The 11,575-nt window shown below is 40.4% G+C and overlaps 1 protein-coding gene across 3 annotated transcripts; it reads left to right on the top strand.

Annotated features, from left to right (window-relative positions):
• Window positions 1-714: 714 nt before the first annotated feature.
• Window positions 715-5,366, top strand: MURE (ALBINO OR PALE-GREEN 13). Of its 3 annotated transcripts, XM_087328279.1 has the most exons (7): window positions 715-1,611; window positions 1,657-2,920; window positions 2,997-3,113; window positions 3,232-3,407; window positions 4,214-4,359; window positions 4,466-4,558; window positions 4,961-5,366. In XM_087328279.1, exons 1-6 carry the CDS (start codon window positions 859-861, stop codon window positions 4,482-4,484), a joined length of 2,475 nt encoding a protein of 824 aa, XP_087184405.1. In that variant the 5' UTR covers window positions 715-858; the 3' UTR covers window positions 4,485-4,558; window positions 4,961-5,366. The 3 variants fall into 3 exon arrangements, with proteins under 3 accessions (XP_087184405.1, XP_087184404.1, XP_087184403.1); XM_087328278.1 differs by having other exon boundaries at window positions 715-2,920; window positions 4,965-5,366; XM_087328277.1 differs by having other exon boundaries at window positions 715-2,920.
• The last annotated feature ends 6,209 nt before the right edge of the window (window positions 5,367-11,575 follow it).

Raw genomic sequence — 11,575 nt, 5'->3', positions numbered from 1 at the left:
TTCAAAGTGTGGAATGTGGTTGGATTACTAAATCTCAAAGGCCGTTGGAATTTGAAGATGCATAATAATAATAAGGGAAAAGTACCAGGATACCCTTGGAAGTTCGTTTATTTACCAAACTACCCCTATGTCCAAAAAATTACACTTTACAAAGTAAGTACAAAGGACCCAAAAAATCTCTTTAAGTAAAGAAATTTGTGTTTGAAGGGTATTTTGGTAAATAGGGCTTGTAGATTTGAGTTTATAATTACTTTATAAAGTGTAATTTTTTGGACATAGGGGTAGTTTGGTAAATTTGGAACTTCCCGGGGCATTTTGGTAAATAGACGAACTTCCAAGGGTATCCTGGTACTTTTCCCTAATAATAATGGTTACGTTTTTCACCCAAATCATGGATTTATTCAGGTGAAGCTGAAAGGGAGAGTCATTTCTCATGTGAAAATGTTTGGATGGTGGAGCTGCATGTGCAATATCATTTCCTCATGAAATGCATACATACAGATACATACATACAGATACATACAGATACATACATACATATAGATACATACAGATACATACAGATACATACATACATAATATTCAGGTTTTGTAATTGGGTTTTTTCTACATACAATTGAAATTTGATATAAATCTCTGCTTTTGGTAATTGGGTTCTTTTACATACAATTGATATATAACTAACTGTCTGCTTTTGAAAACAAAAGCAAAAAAACACACAGAGAGAGACAGGGGAAGGAGAAAGGGATAAGAGAGAGAGAGAGAGAGAGAGAGAGAGAGAGAGAGAGAGAGAGAAGGGTTTAAAGCCCTGAACCCCTTCCCTGCCTGCCTGTGGTGGGTACTGGCAAATGGAATGAAATGTTGCCTCTTCTTCTTCCTTCCCCTTCTTCTTCTTCTTCTTCTTCTTCATGGTCTCTCCTGCACCCATCTCTCCTCCTCACAACAACATCAACAACAACAACAAGGAGGAGAAGAAGAAGAAGCAGTGGAATCCACACACACAGCTTAATCAGAGAATTCAGCTCAACTTCCCATCTCCAGGTAACATGCTTTCTTCCCCTCCTTCCCTCTTCTTCTTCCCTCTTTTTAAGTCGGCGCCATGCTTCTTCCTCGTTCGAGCCTTGCTTCGCTATGCCCCCTCGAGATGTTCCTAGCCCTGCAGAGATTGATCCTTTAGAAGTTGAAGATGAGGAAGACGACAACGACGACGACGACGAGACCATCACTAAGTTCGATAAAATATATCGAGCTTCTCAGAAAGCTCGGAAACGTGAAGAAGCTTACTATCAGCAGAATAAAGCTGTTTTCCGCGAAGCTATAGGTCTTGATCCTGAAGGTGAGGAAGAGGAAGAGGAGGAAGAAGGCGAAGAAAGAAGAAAAGAAGGTCCAGAAATCATTCGTTTAGCTGATAGGGAGATTAGAAAAGAGATCGTAGATGATGATGATGGTGGAGATTTCTTCACCGAAGTAGATGCAGCTGTGGCTAGTTTGAAACTTAGAGAAAAAGCTTCAAAGCAAGGTAAAAACGTTAACAAACAAAGAATAGAAGGAGAAGCTATTGGTATAGGAACTAAGAAAATCGATGAGGAAGATGGAGAAGAAGAAGAAGATGTAGAAGAAATAGAAGGGGTTGAAGATGTTGTCGAAGAGGAAGAGGAAGAGGAAGAGGAAGAAGAAATAGAAGGCGAAGAAGAAGAAGAAGACGATGATGACATCTTGGCTGATCCATCATTCGATCTTGATTTCACCCTCGATGAGGACATAGAGCAGATTACAGAACCCACATTTTGTATGAGTCTGAGTGAACTTCTTGATGAAGCGAGAGTTTTGCCTATTCTTGTGAATGGAGATCAAGATGTAGAAATCACTGGTATTCAATATGATTCAAGACAAGTTACACCTGGTAATATGTTTGTTTTCTGCCCTGGTTTATCTCGCGATGTCCAATTTACCCTTGCAGAAGCTTCTGAGAAAGGTGCTGTTGTAATTGTTGCTAACATAGAAGTATCCGTACAAGAGAGTGTGAAAGCAGTGGTGGTTGTCGATGACACACTTTCAATACTTTCATCCCTTTCAGCATCTTTTTACGGAAATCCTTCTAAGAAAATGTCAGTGGTCGGCATTGGTGGCTCTGATGGAAAAACAACGACATCTTTCCTTCTAAAGAGTATGTATGAGGCAATAGAAAGGAAGACTGGTTTATTGGGTTCTATTTCCAACTATATACATGGAAAAAAGAAGTTGGAGGCTTTGGATATAAGTCTAGATTCAGTGTCTTTGCAGAAGTTAATGGCCACCATGGTACATAATGGTACTGATGTGTGTGTAATGGAGGTTTCTGCTGATAATAGCTACAAGGAATTGGATTTTGACATTGCCGTGTTTACAAACTTGACCATAAATGATAGTGATTCTGGCAATTTACATGAAATAGGCAAAAACTCTGTATCGCAACTATTTGCAAAAATGACTGATCCTGAAGCCCATGCAAAAGTTGTGAATATAGATGACAAACATGCAGATTTTTTCATTGCACAAGGTAATCCTGATGTTCCAATAATTACATATAGCATGGAAAACAGAGAGGCCGATGTATTTACTCTAGAACTTCAACTCAGTTTGTTTGAGACGGATATGTTAATCCACACTCCTAGAGGTAATGTAGAGATTTCATCTGGACTGTTGGGAAGGAACAATGTATACAGCATCCTTGCAGCAGTTGCAGTTGGAATTGCTATAAATGCACCTTTGGAGGCCATTGTAGAAGGGATCGAAGAGGTCGATGCAGTTCCTGGAAGATGTGAACTTATCGATGAAGAACAAGATTTTGCAGTTATAGTTGATCATGCTCGGTCTCCTGATGGTCTCTCAAGGTTGCTTGATACAGTCAGAGAATGTGGTGCAAGGCGACTAATTACAGGTAATGTGTATTTCTAGTTCCATATAGTTTGGTTTTGACCTGGGAGAGTTAAAGTTTTTTTTTTTCCTTTTTCCAGTTGTTGGATGTGAAGGGGATTGTGAGAGAGGGAAGCGACCACTCATGGCCAAGATTGCTACAGATAAAAGTGAAATCACCCTTTTGACATCTGATAATCCACGGAAAGAAGATCCATGTAAGTGCCGTCAATCATCTCAATTCTAAAAAACATTTTTGCCATCCAAAGTGCAATTCACAAACTTCTAAATATAAGAGTTTCCCATGGGTGGTAAAGCAATGACATTTTTGTGTAGTATACATATTGGATGACATGTTAGCTGGTGTGGGCTGGTCGATGAAAGAGTATTTGGAACATGGTGATAGAGATTACTACCCACCTTTGCGGAATGGTCATAGGGTCTTTGTATATGATGCTCGAGGTATTGCAGTTAGAGCTGCAGTGGCAATGGGAGAGGAAGGAGATGCCGTTGTAAGTTCTGTTTCATCACTTGAAAGTTTATGTTTAATCATTAATGGTATCAGATCACTCTTTATAATGTTTTCGTTATTTGAGTCATGGTAGATAGAAAACAAGAATTAGAATTCTTGTTTAAGGAGTGAATCGTCTGATTTTGCAGTAAGGAAAAACATATTTTGGAAGATATGTAGCCTAACTTTCTTTGCTAGATTATTGAAAACAGATAATCTCAAGCTTAGGCTTTAGAATTATTACAGAATCTTAACACCTAAATTTTAAAGAGACGTAAATTACTGCAGATAATAGTGGTGTGCTATTCTCTCCAGATTTGACCTAAAGTTAATTTCTTCCTAATAGAAGTTTTTATTCCACTCTGACCCCAAGATTTAGTCTCCTAGATAGAATTTTTATTCTAATCAAACAAGATTAGAAGTCCAAAATTTGGGCTCCTGCTGCAGCAATGATCTTACTGTTGTTTGGTCAAACTTTGAAGATAACAATCATAATTTGCAATCTGGCCCCGCTTATACACACTTGGTACGGAGGCAAATGTCAGGATTTCAAAATCACTCACTTTCTTCCTTGTTTTTCTGAGCCTTCGGTGAATGTTGATACATGCACATCTTTTACAATTCATCTGCCTACTTAGGAATATGAAAGAACTGGTAGTGTCATTGCATATTTGTGGAGCAGTGGCTCCATATCCATTATTATTGGCACATTGGCCACTTGGCTTTGGTAATTGCTTACTCTTACTGCCCAGCATAGTTTGCCCCATTTCAGTTTTTTATCACTTAGGATTAATAAATGAACTGCAGATTATTGCTGGAAAGGGCCATGAGACATACCAGATAATAGGTGATAAGAAAGAGTATCTGGATGACCGAGAAGAATGTCGGGAAGCCCTTCAGCATGTAGATGCTCTTCATGCTGCAGGAATAGATACAAGCGAGTTCCCTTGGAGGTTAACTTGCTTCTCTTTTCAATTTTTGTAAAATATTTACGCATATATTATACACTGGTATAATGCTGAAACTTCCAAAATGTTTGAAATGTTGTGCCATTTGCAGACTCCCAGAAAGTCACTGAATGTGGCTCATTGACCTGGAGTTTACTAGTGGTTTTGTAATTTATAGTGAGAATGTCAGAGGTGGATGCACAAGGTAAGCCAATTCATAATATTGTACTCCCTACATGGAAGGTAAACAGGTTACGGTCTGACATGCATAGTCATTAGGTCGATTCATATATTTGGCTCTTTACACATTCATGAAAATAACAACACATGTTTTGCTATGAAGTGTGTGCAATTGAGCCCATCATAAACTAATCTAAATGTAAGCATTTATATGCTACATTTTTATTGGTATTGCTGTGAAAGATTCATATCAGCTGATGTGAATTTGAATGAGCCAGGCCCTGCCCCTGTGTTGATCCTGGAAAATTATGTTAATTTACTGGGAGTTATATGTTGCACCTGATATGTCTTTTTTACCTTTGCTCAAACTTTAAGCAGATTTGTTTCAATATGCGTAAAGATTCATATGTTTCCTTCTTTTATTTAGCAAGGCAAAACAGAGGTGAAAAAACAAGAAGAAAATCTGTGATGCTGCATATCGGATAAAAAAGAACGCGTTTGTGCAAGGTCTATAGTTCAGTGAAACAAGGAAATAAGACAGAGAAAATGTTATGCAAGATTACTTTCATATTGTGTTACAAGTACAGATATATATAATGATGGAAGTTGGAGCTTTTCTTGCTATTTTCTGGGTTTCTCTATCTTCCACCCAGGCACATGAAATTGCCAAAGAAGGTATGTCTTATCTATCTTTAGAAGGTCTGTCACAAACATATAACCAATGGGGATGGAATGCAAGATATATGAACATTTTTGTAATTTAGATTGGCTAGAGCATATATATCTTGGTTAACAAAATTTTATTTAAATATGGTAATAAATTCATCTTTTTCCTTGTGTCTTTTTTTTTGCCAAAAAAACAATTCTGTAGATAGTCCTAAGATCTCACGATATTTTGTGCATGAGCCAATTGAATTGACTTCTGAATTGTTTACAGTAGTAAAATATGGCTGCTGATGAGTTACAAGATAATATCGATTCAGGAGTGTTGGATCACCATTTTGAGAATTTTCAAAAATGCCATTTTTTGTAGTGTCGTAATACTGCAGAACCAAATCAAACAAGTTTGCCTAATTAATCTAAAGCATCCGTATTCTTATCTACTGTATTCATCTTCTATGAATGCCACAACCCCGAGTAGCGAAAGTAACAAGAATACCCATGTTGGCTAGACTGTTGCTATGTGGAAGCAATAATATGCTTGCCTGGGACACAATGCTCTGAAACGCAAATTCCGTAAATAGTTTGGAGAATGAAAAGTCCTTGAAATATGATTGTGCGTCTCCTATATAACAGAGAGACCAAGAAAACATGGTTAGCAAGATCAGACATTGTATTGTATCTATTTGGAAACTTGCTCCTTTATCCGTATTGGAATGGAAAATGAAAGAAATTGGAATTGTATCTTCACAAAAGATTACCATGGCATATTTGTGTACATGACAACTCTTCTTGTTTTATCCAAGCAAGAAATTTTCACCACGTTTCAAGTTAAATTGCTGCCATACTTGATGGTCTACAAGCATGTTTTGGCAAACTCTCATGCCTTAAAATCCAAACAGCTTGCGTTTTGATCATGTGGAAATGCATCTTTCAAAAAGGAGGCATTTTGTGTATGGCTTCATAATCTTGGAAATGCCAAATTCATTGAGAGCTTTGGTTATTAAGCCTTGTCTAGGCAAAGCAAAGTTTGGCAACAATGTTGTCACTAGCATCCCAACATTAGGTTGTCAAGTAGTGGGAGCAATCATGCAATGAATAGTACACTTATTTTCCATCTATCTCACATTGATTCCCTTCCTTTTTCTTGGTTGACCTTTCTTGTTAAAGGTTAGGATTATACTCTTGGAACTTTATATTAAGCGTAAGTAGTGCATGGACTCTTATAAATATTTGAAGTTAATGATTGGGTGAGCATGTCATGGAAGAAACCACTTCGTATCCAAATATTACAAATTGCTTGAATATGAGGTTAGATGGCGACCTAGTCAAATTGAAGGACCCATTTAGGTGTGTTTGGCACCTTTGCCATCCAAACATAAGCCAAGTTACATGGTTGAGTACCACCACAATGGTTGTGATGTCATGGCCGCACAACCAACTATGATTTTTTCTTGTACTCAATTATAGACCCGCTTAGGTGGTTTGGTTTGTGACCCCATCCAAAATTTAGCGAATTACATGAGTGCGTAGCCGTGAAATAAGGTTCCCTCTTACCACCATAATAGCCATGTACGTGTGTGATCCTCTATCAATCAAGGAGATATCACTTAGTGTTCTAGGGAAATGGCCTTGTTGACACATACACATGAATTGACCATAGATATTCCCTTGCTTTATGAGAGAGTTGAAGATAGTTGAACCCATAACCTTTTCGTTGTGAATGACAACTTATACTAAAATAGTCTCAATTAGTTAATATTCACCTCAACGACTCTTCTAGAATGTTGGAAATAGGAGAAACATGTTAGTGAGTTTTAAAATGTTGAATGCAAATGTATCAAAGTAGTACAAGTTCACCCAAAACAGACTCTTTTAAACTATAGGAAATGGGAGACACATATGATTCATGAGTTTGAAAATGCCAATATATGATGAATTGGACAATTTTTCACGTATTGTAATGTTACATTATTGATGCATGTTTTGAGTAAGTGACTTTGAAAATAACATTTTACATATATTATATTGTATTTGTAATGTTGTGCAATCACATTAGAGATTTTGAAACTATTGTGGCCAAAGTTTAATAATCTCCATATGTAAAGACCATTTTGATGATTTGTCACAATATTATAAAGATTATACAACTACCACTTAATGTATGGCATACGTAACATGCATGATTTAGAATGTTAAATCGGTACACCAATTCGTTGAGACAAATTTCCACATAATTATGCAACATGCATATGATCATGCATCCCCCATTACCTGACCACCCAATGACAATCATTATTCATATTCTATTGATCAAATTTCAAAGTACTGCCATCCTAAGGAAAATGAGAATAATGTAGATATTATAACTGAAATAATGAGTAATAATTGGATTTAGTGGTTGATACTTTGGAATCAAAATGTCATAATGCAAAGAATTGGGTGTCATGAATGTGTATCTAGCCTATTCTATTTGTGGTTTTAAAGCATGTGTTGCCACACCATAGTAAATGATCAGATTATTCAGTAATCATACACACCATTTATTAAGATATATTAACAATATAAGAACCAACATGAAGCATTGCATTGTTGAATAACAATATTACTTCCAAGCTCTATAGCATTTCTCGTTGAGCATTAATTATATAAGTAGCAACACAAAGCACTCAAAGAAATTCCATGCTCAAGTCAAATATCATGATATGATTGTGTATAACAATGCTAAGTATATACATACATAAACACACACAGACACGCACCTATATATTTATGTATGTATGTATGGACATGTGTCTCATATATGTTTATTAAAAACCCATGCATGCGATAAATGTTATTACACTTATTACACCACTCACGAGCATGAATGAAAAATGCATACCTAGTTCATGTGGGCTCTTACCTAAATGATTGCATTCATCATAACTCACAAGGTGTTAAAACAAGTGAGCAATGCGCTAAGATAGATAGATCATGTTTGTCTCATCAAACTTACAGTAAATAGCTAATAAAAACACGTATTAATAAGGTTAGGTTTAAGATGCTTGGAACAACATAGGTGGGAAGGCTTATTGATTGGAAGAAATGAAAGGAAAAAACATCAATTCATCTTGGGTGAAATTGAAGACGATTATGTTTTCTTTAACATGATATTATGGGGTGACACAATAAGAAAGTCAAATATGTTACAAATTTCTCAAACTATTTGCTATTATAGCATGTGCCATCTCTCTTACTAATCTTGCTAAAGTTTCTTGTATACATTGCACAATCAAGAGCGTTTCTGTTGTTACGAGTATGACCATAAATGATCCCGTGGTAAGTTGTACCATAGTATTCTACACACGAGGATAAAGTGTGCGGGTTAATCGAGAGTGTAAAGAAGGGATTACTTTTAATCCTAGGAATTGAAACAACCCATAAGGGCCAAGTGTGAACTTGAATGGGTGCTTTAGGTCTGACTATAAATATGAGGCCTAATGTCACAAACATGACAACAGTCACATGAACATTCGAACTCATGACCTCTTGTGTTATAATCTAGCGTTATGGGTTAACCAACATGTCCAATATACAACCATTGTTCTTTTAGCTTTAAACTAGTATCATGAGCGTAATCGCTCCATTGTATTATTCACACTTGCCACATGCATGCATACATGCGCTAGTGTATCACATGCACGCAACAGGCATGCATGCCGCTTAGTATAAATATTTGAGTTCACCTTGAATGATTTCAAGGTGAACAACATCAATCAATGATACTTGCCCTTAGCTTGTCAATCGTGTCTTTGTAATGCTTTTAGGCTTGTCAATCACATCCTTGTGGCCTCAAATCTTCTGCCCTTAACAGTTTGTTCACCTTATCATCCACCTACATCCCCGTCGTTACGCCACAAGGTTCCACCAGGTCGGTCTCTTGGGTTCAATGATGACAGGATCAGTGGAGGTGTGGTTCGCTCCCTTGGTGGAAACGATATCTCCACTTTTGGAAGATTTCCCAGCCTTCTACAAGGAGTTTGAAGCTATTTTCGGGGAGACGATGTCGCGTTATTACGCGCGTGCGTGTAGAAGGGTGGGGCCATGGGGGTCTTGGACCGAGGAATAGTTAAGAAGGAGGAGAACGGAAAGGTAGCGGATGCACTTGCACACACACGGACGCGGGAGCACACAGGAATCACAGTCCGACAACGCAGCAAACGAGACGACTAGAAGTCCGAGTATATGAACGCGTATGTATATAAATATACAAAGATATATCAAGACGGTTACAACTATAGGCCGGCAAGGCGAACACTGACGCCTGTCCACTCACATACAGAAGAGCGAGATGGAGACTCTGCCGGAAGCACACGGGCATGCCACAGAGCAGAGTCAGCCTCCCGAAAACCTGCGCAAAGCAAATACAGAGAAAGAAGGAGGAGAAGAGCTCGGTCCTAGTCCGACAACACTTCCTCCTCCACAAAAGCGATCCCTTTTTCATTCCTCTCCCTCTCTTTTATAGCCCAAGGAGGGAGGCCGTTATCATTCGTTACATCATATTAATTCTCTGTCCTTTCGGACAAAGATACACCTCGATTCTCTCCCTATTGAATGCGTGCTACCTAGGATTTCACCTCAGCCGACTTGTACCTACCTACTTACTATACAACGAAAAGTGTGGTCGCATGTAAGGGCCGGTTTACACACGCTAAACTCGGTTTTCGCCTAGGGATGATTTTCTTAATGACATCCGCCCCACCTAACCGCGCATCCACCGGTATGCGCCAAAATTGGGCTCTTGCCGGAGAAAACCGGTCCATGCTTTACTCCTCGTCTTCCGGGTCGTTATCCGCCTCAGACTGCCCGTCGTCGCCGTCCATGCTTTCCAGATCCAGCTCGTAGTCGTGTCGTTTCTTAAACGCTTTGACCCTCTTCCCCGCTACCGGTATTGCCATCCTCGTACCGTCGAGCTCTGCAAGATGGTAGGTCCCGTTGTCGTTGGCGCCTGTCACCGCGTAAGGCTCGAACCACCTGTGCTGGTTGTCGAGGTTGTTGTCATACACTAGGACCCAGTCGCCTTCCTCGATTTTCTTCGGTCGCAGTCGGTGAGTCCGGTCAAACCGCTCTTTGTTCTTCAACCTTGCCAACTGAAGCTTCTCCGCGGCTCTTTCCACATCCTCCGGCCTTCGCTCGAGCTGTGGAATCCGTGCCGCTAGCAGCTCCTCCCGGCTCATCTCATCTCTCCAATCCATTGTGGCCCATGAGGAGATGGTTTGCTTCGTTGGCATGATCGGCCTCTGTCCATACATAAGCTCTGCCGGCATGAACCCGGTTACCGAACTGTGCGTAGTTCGGTCCGCCCACAAGGCATAAGGTAGCAGTCGCGGCCAGTTCCCGACTTGGCCTTTGCACGCCTATACTAGCGCTTTGACAATCGGCCCGTGTCCGCGCTCCACCTTCCCGTTAGCCTCCAGATTGTACGCTGTGGTGAGCGAGAGTTTGACCCCTAGTCGGTCAAACAACTCTTCAGCCTCTTGCGCGTCCAACTCTCCACGGTCAGCCACGATCCTCCCGATGCACCCGTACCGACACACTACCTCTTCGATCAGGAACCGGCATACCACCGCGGTTGTCTTGTTCTGTTGTGCCCGACCTTCCACTTGGTTCGTTAAGTCTTCCCGCGCAAGCACCAGGTATCACATATGTCCTACTCCCATCGGCATCGTCACCAAGTTCACCATCCACTTGAAATGGATGGTTGGAGGGTAGGTCTGGTGAAGCTCGTCTTGGTGTCAGACTATGGAGTGCATCTGACAGCTTTCGCAAGTGTCACGAACCGATGCACATCCCGGTACAGTCCCGACCACCAATACTTCTCCTTTAGCTTCTCGAACGTGGCCCAGGGACTCTCGTGGTAGGCCTCCAGCAACTCCTCCCGTTCCTCCTTCTTCGCCACCACTCGGAGCGGGATGCCGTCCCTCTTCTTCAAGTGCTTCCATATGTACCCGTCCCGAAGGAAGAATCGATACGCTTTCTTCCGGATCCAGTTGGTCTCTTCCTTTGTCCACACCGTGTCCGATGTCATTGTTTTCAGGAGCCCGCCGATCCGGAGCCACTCCCCGTCATACTTGCTCTCGTCGAATTCGTTAAGCGCCGGACTGCTCCCCTTTCTGGTTGTCACGTATGCTGCCTCGAAGAAATCTACGCCGACTTCCTTGTCCTCCGAAACCATGCCGTCCTCGTTTTCGAACCTCGCCCTTGAGAGCATGTCGGCCATGACATTCTCCTTTCCGGAAATGTGTCTTATCTCCGGATTTAGGGACTTGATGTACGCTATCCACCTGAGCATTGCCAGGTCCGGCGTTGCGCATCCGGAAACCATGCCGAGAATCGGCAG

Source organism: Azolla caroliniana, unplaced genomic scaffold (assembly GCF_043228905.1).
Source record: "Azolla caroliniana isolate FFs.n. ecotype wild unplaced genomic scaffold, voAzoCaro1.0.p SCAF_12, whole genome shotgun sequence".
Lineage (NCBI taxonomy): Eukaryota > Viridiplantae > Streptophyta > Polypodiopsida > Salviniales > Salviniaceae > Azolla > Azolla caroliniana.
This window is presented reverse-complemented; position numbering and strand designations above follow the sequence as displayed.

Coding starts and splice junctions, on each gene's coding strand:
- MURE (XM_087328278.1), top strand. CDS start 859: ATGTTGCCTCTTCTTCTTCCTTCCCCTTCTTCTTCTTCTTCTTCTTCT. Junction 3,114..3,231: donor TCCACGGAAAGAAGATCCAT/GTAAGTGCCGTC, acceptor ATTTTTGTGTAG/TATACATATTGGATGACATG. Junction 3,408..4,213: donor GAGAGGAAGGAGATGCCGTT/GTAAGTTCTGTT, acceptor AATGAACTGCAG/ATTATTGCTGGAAAGGGCCA.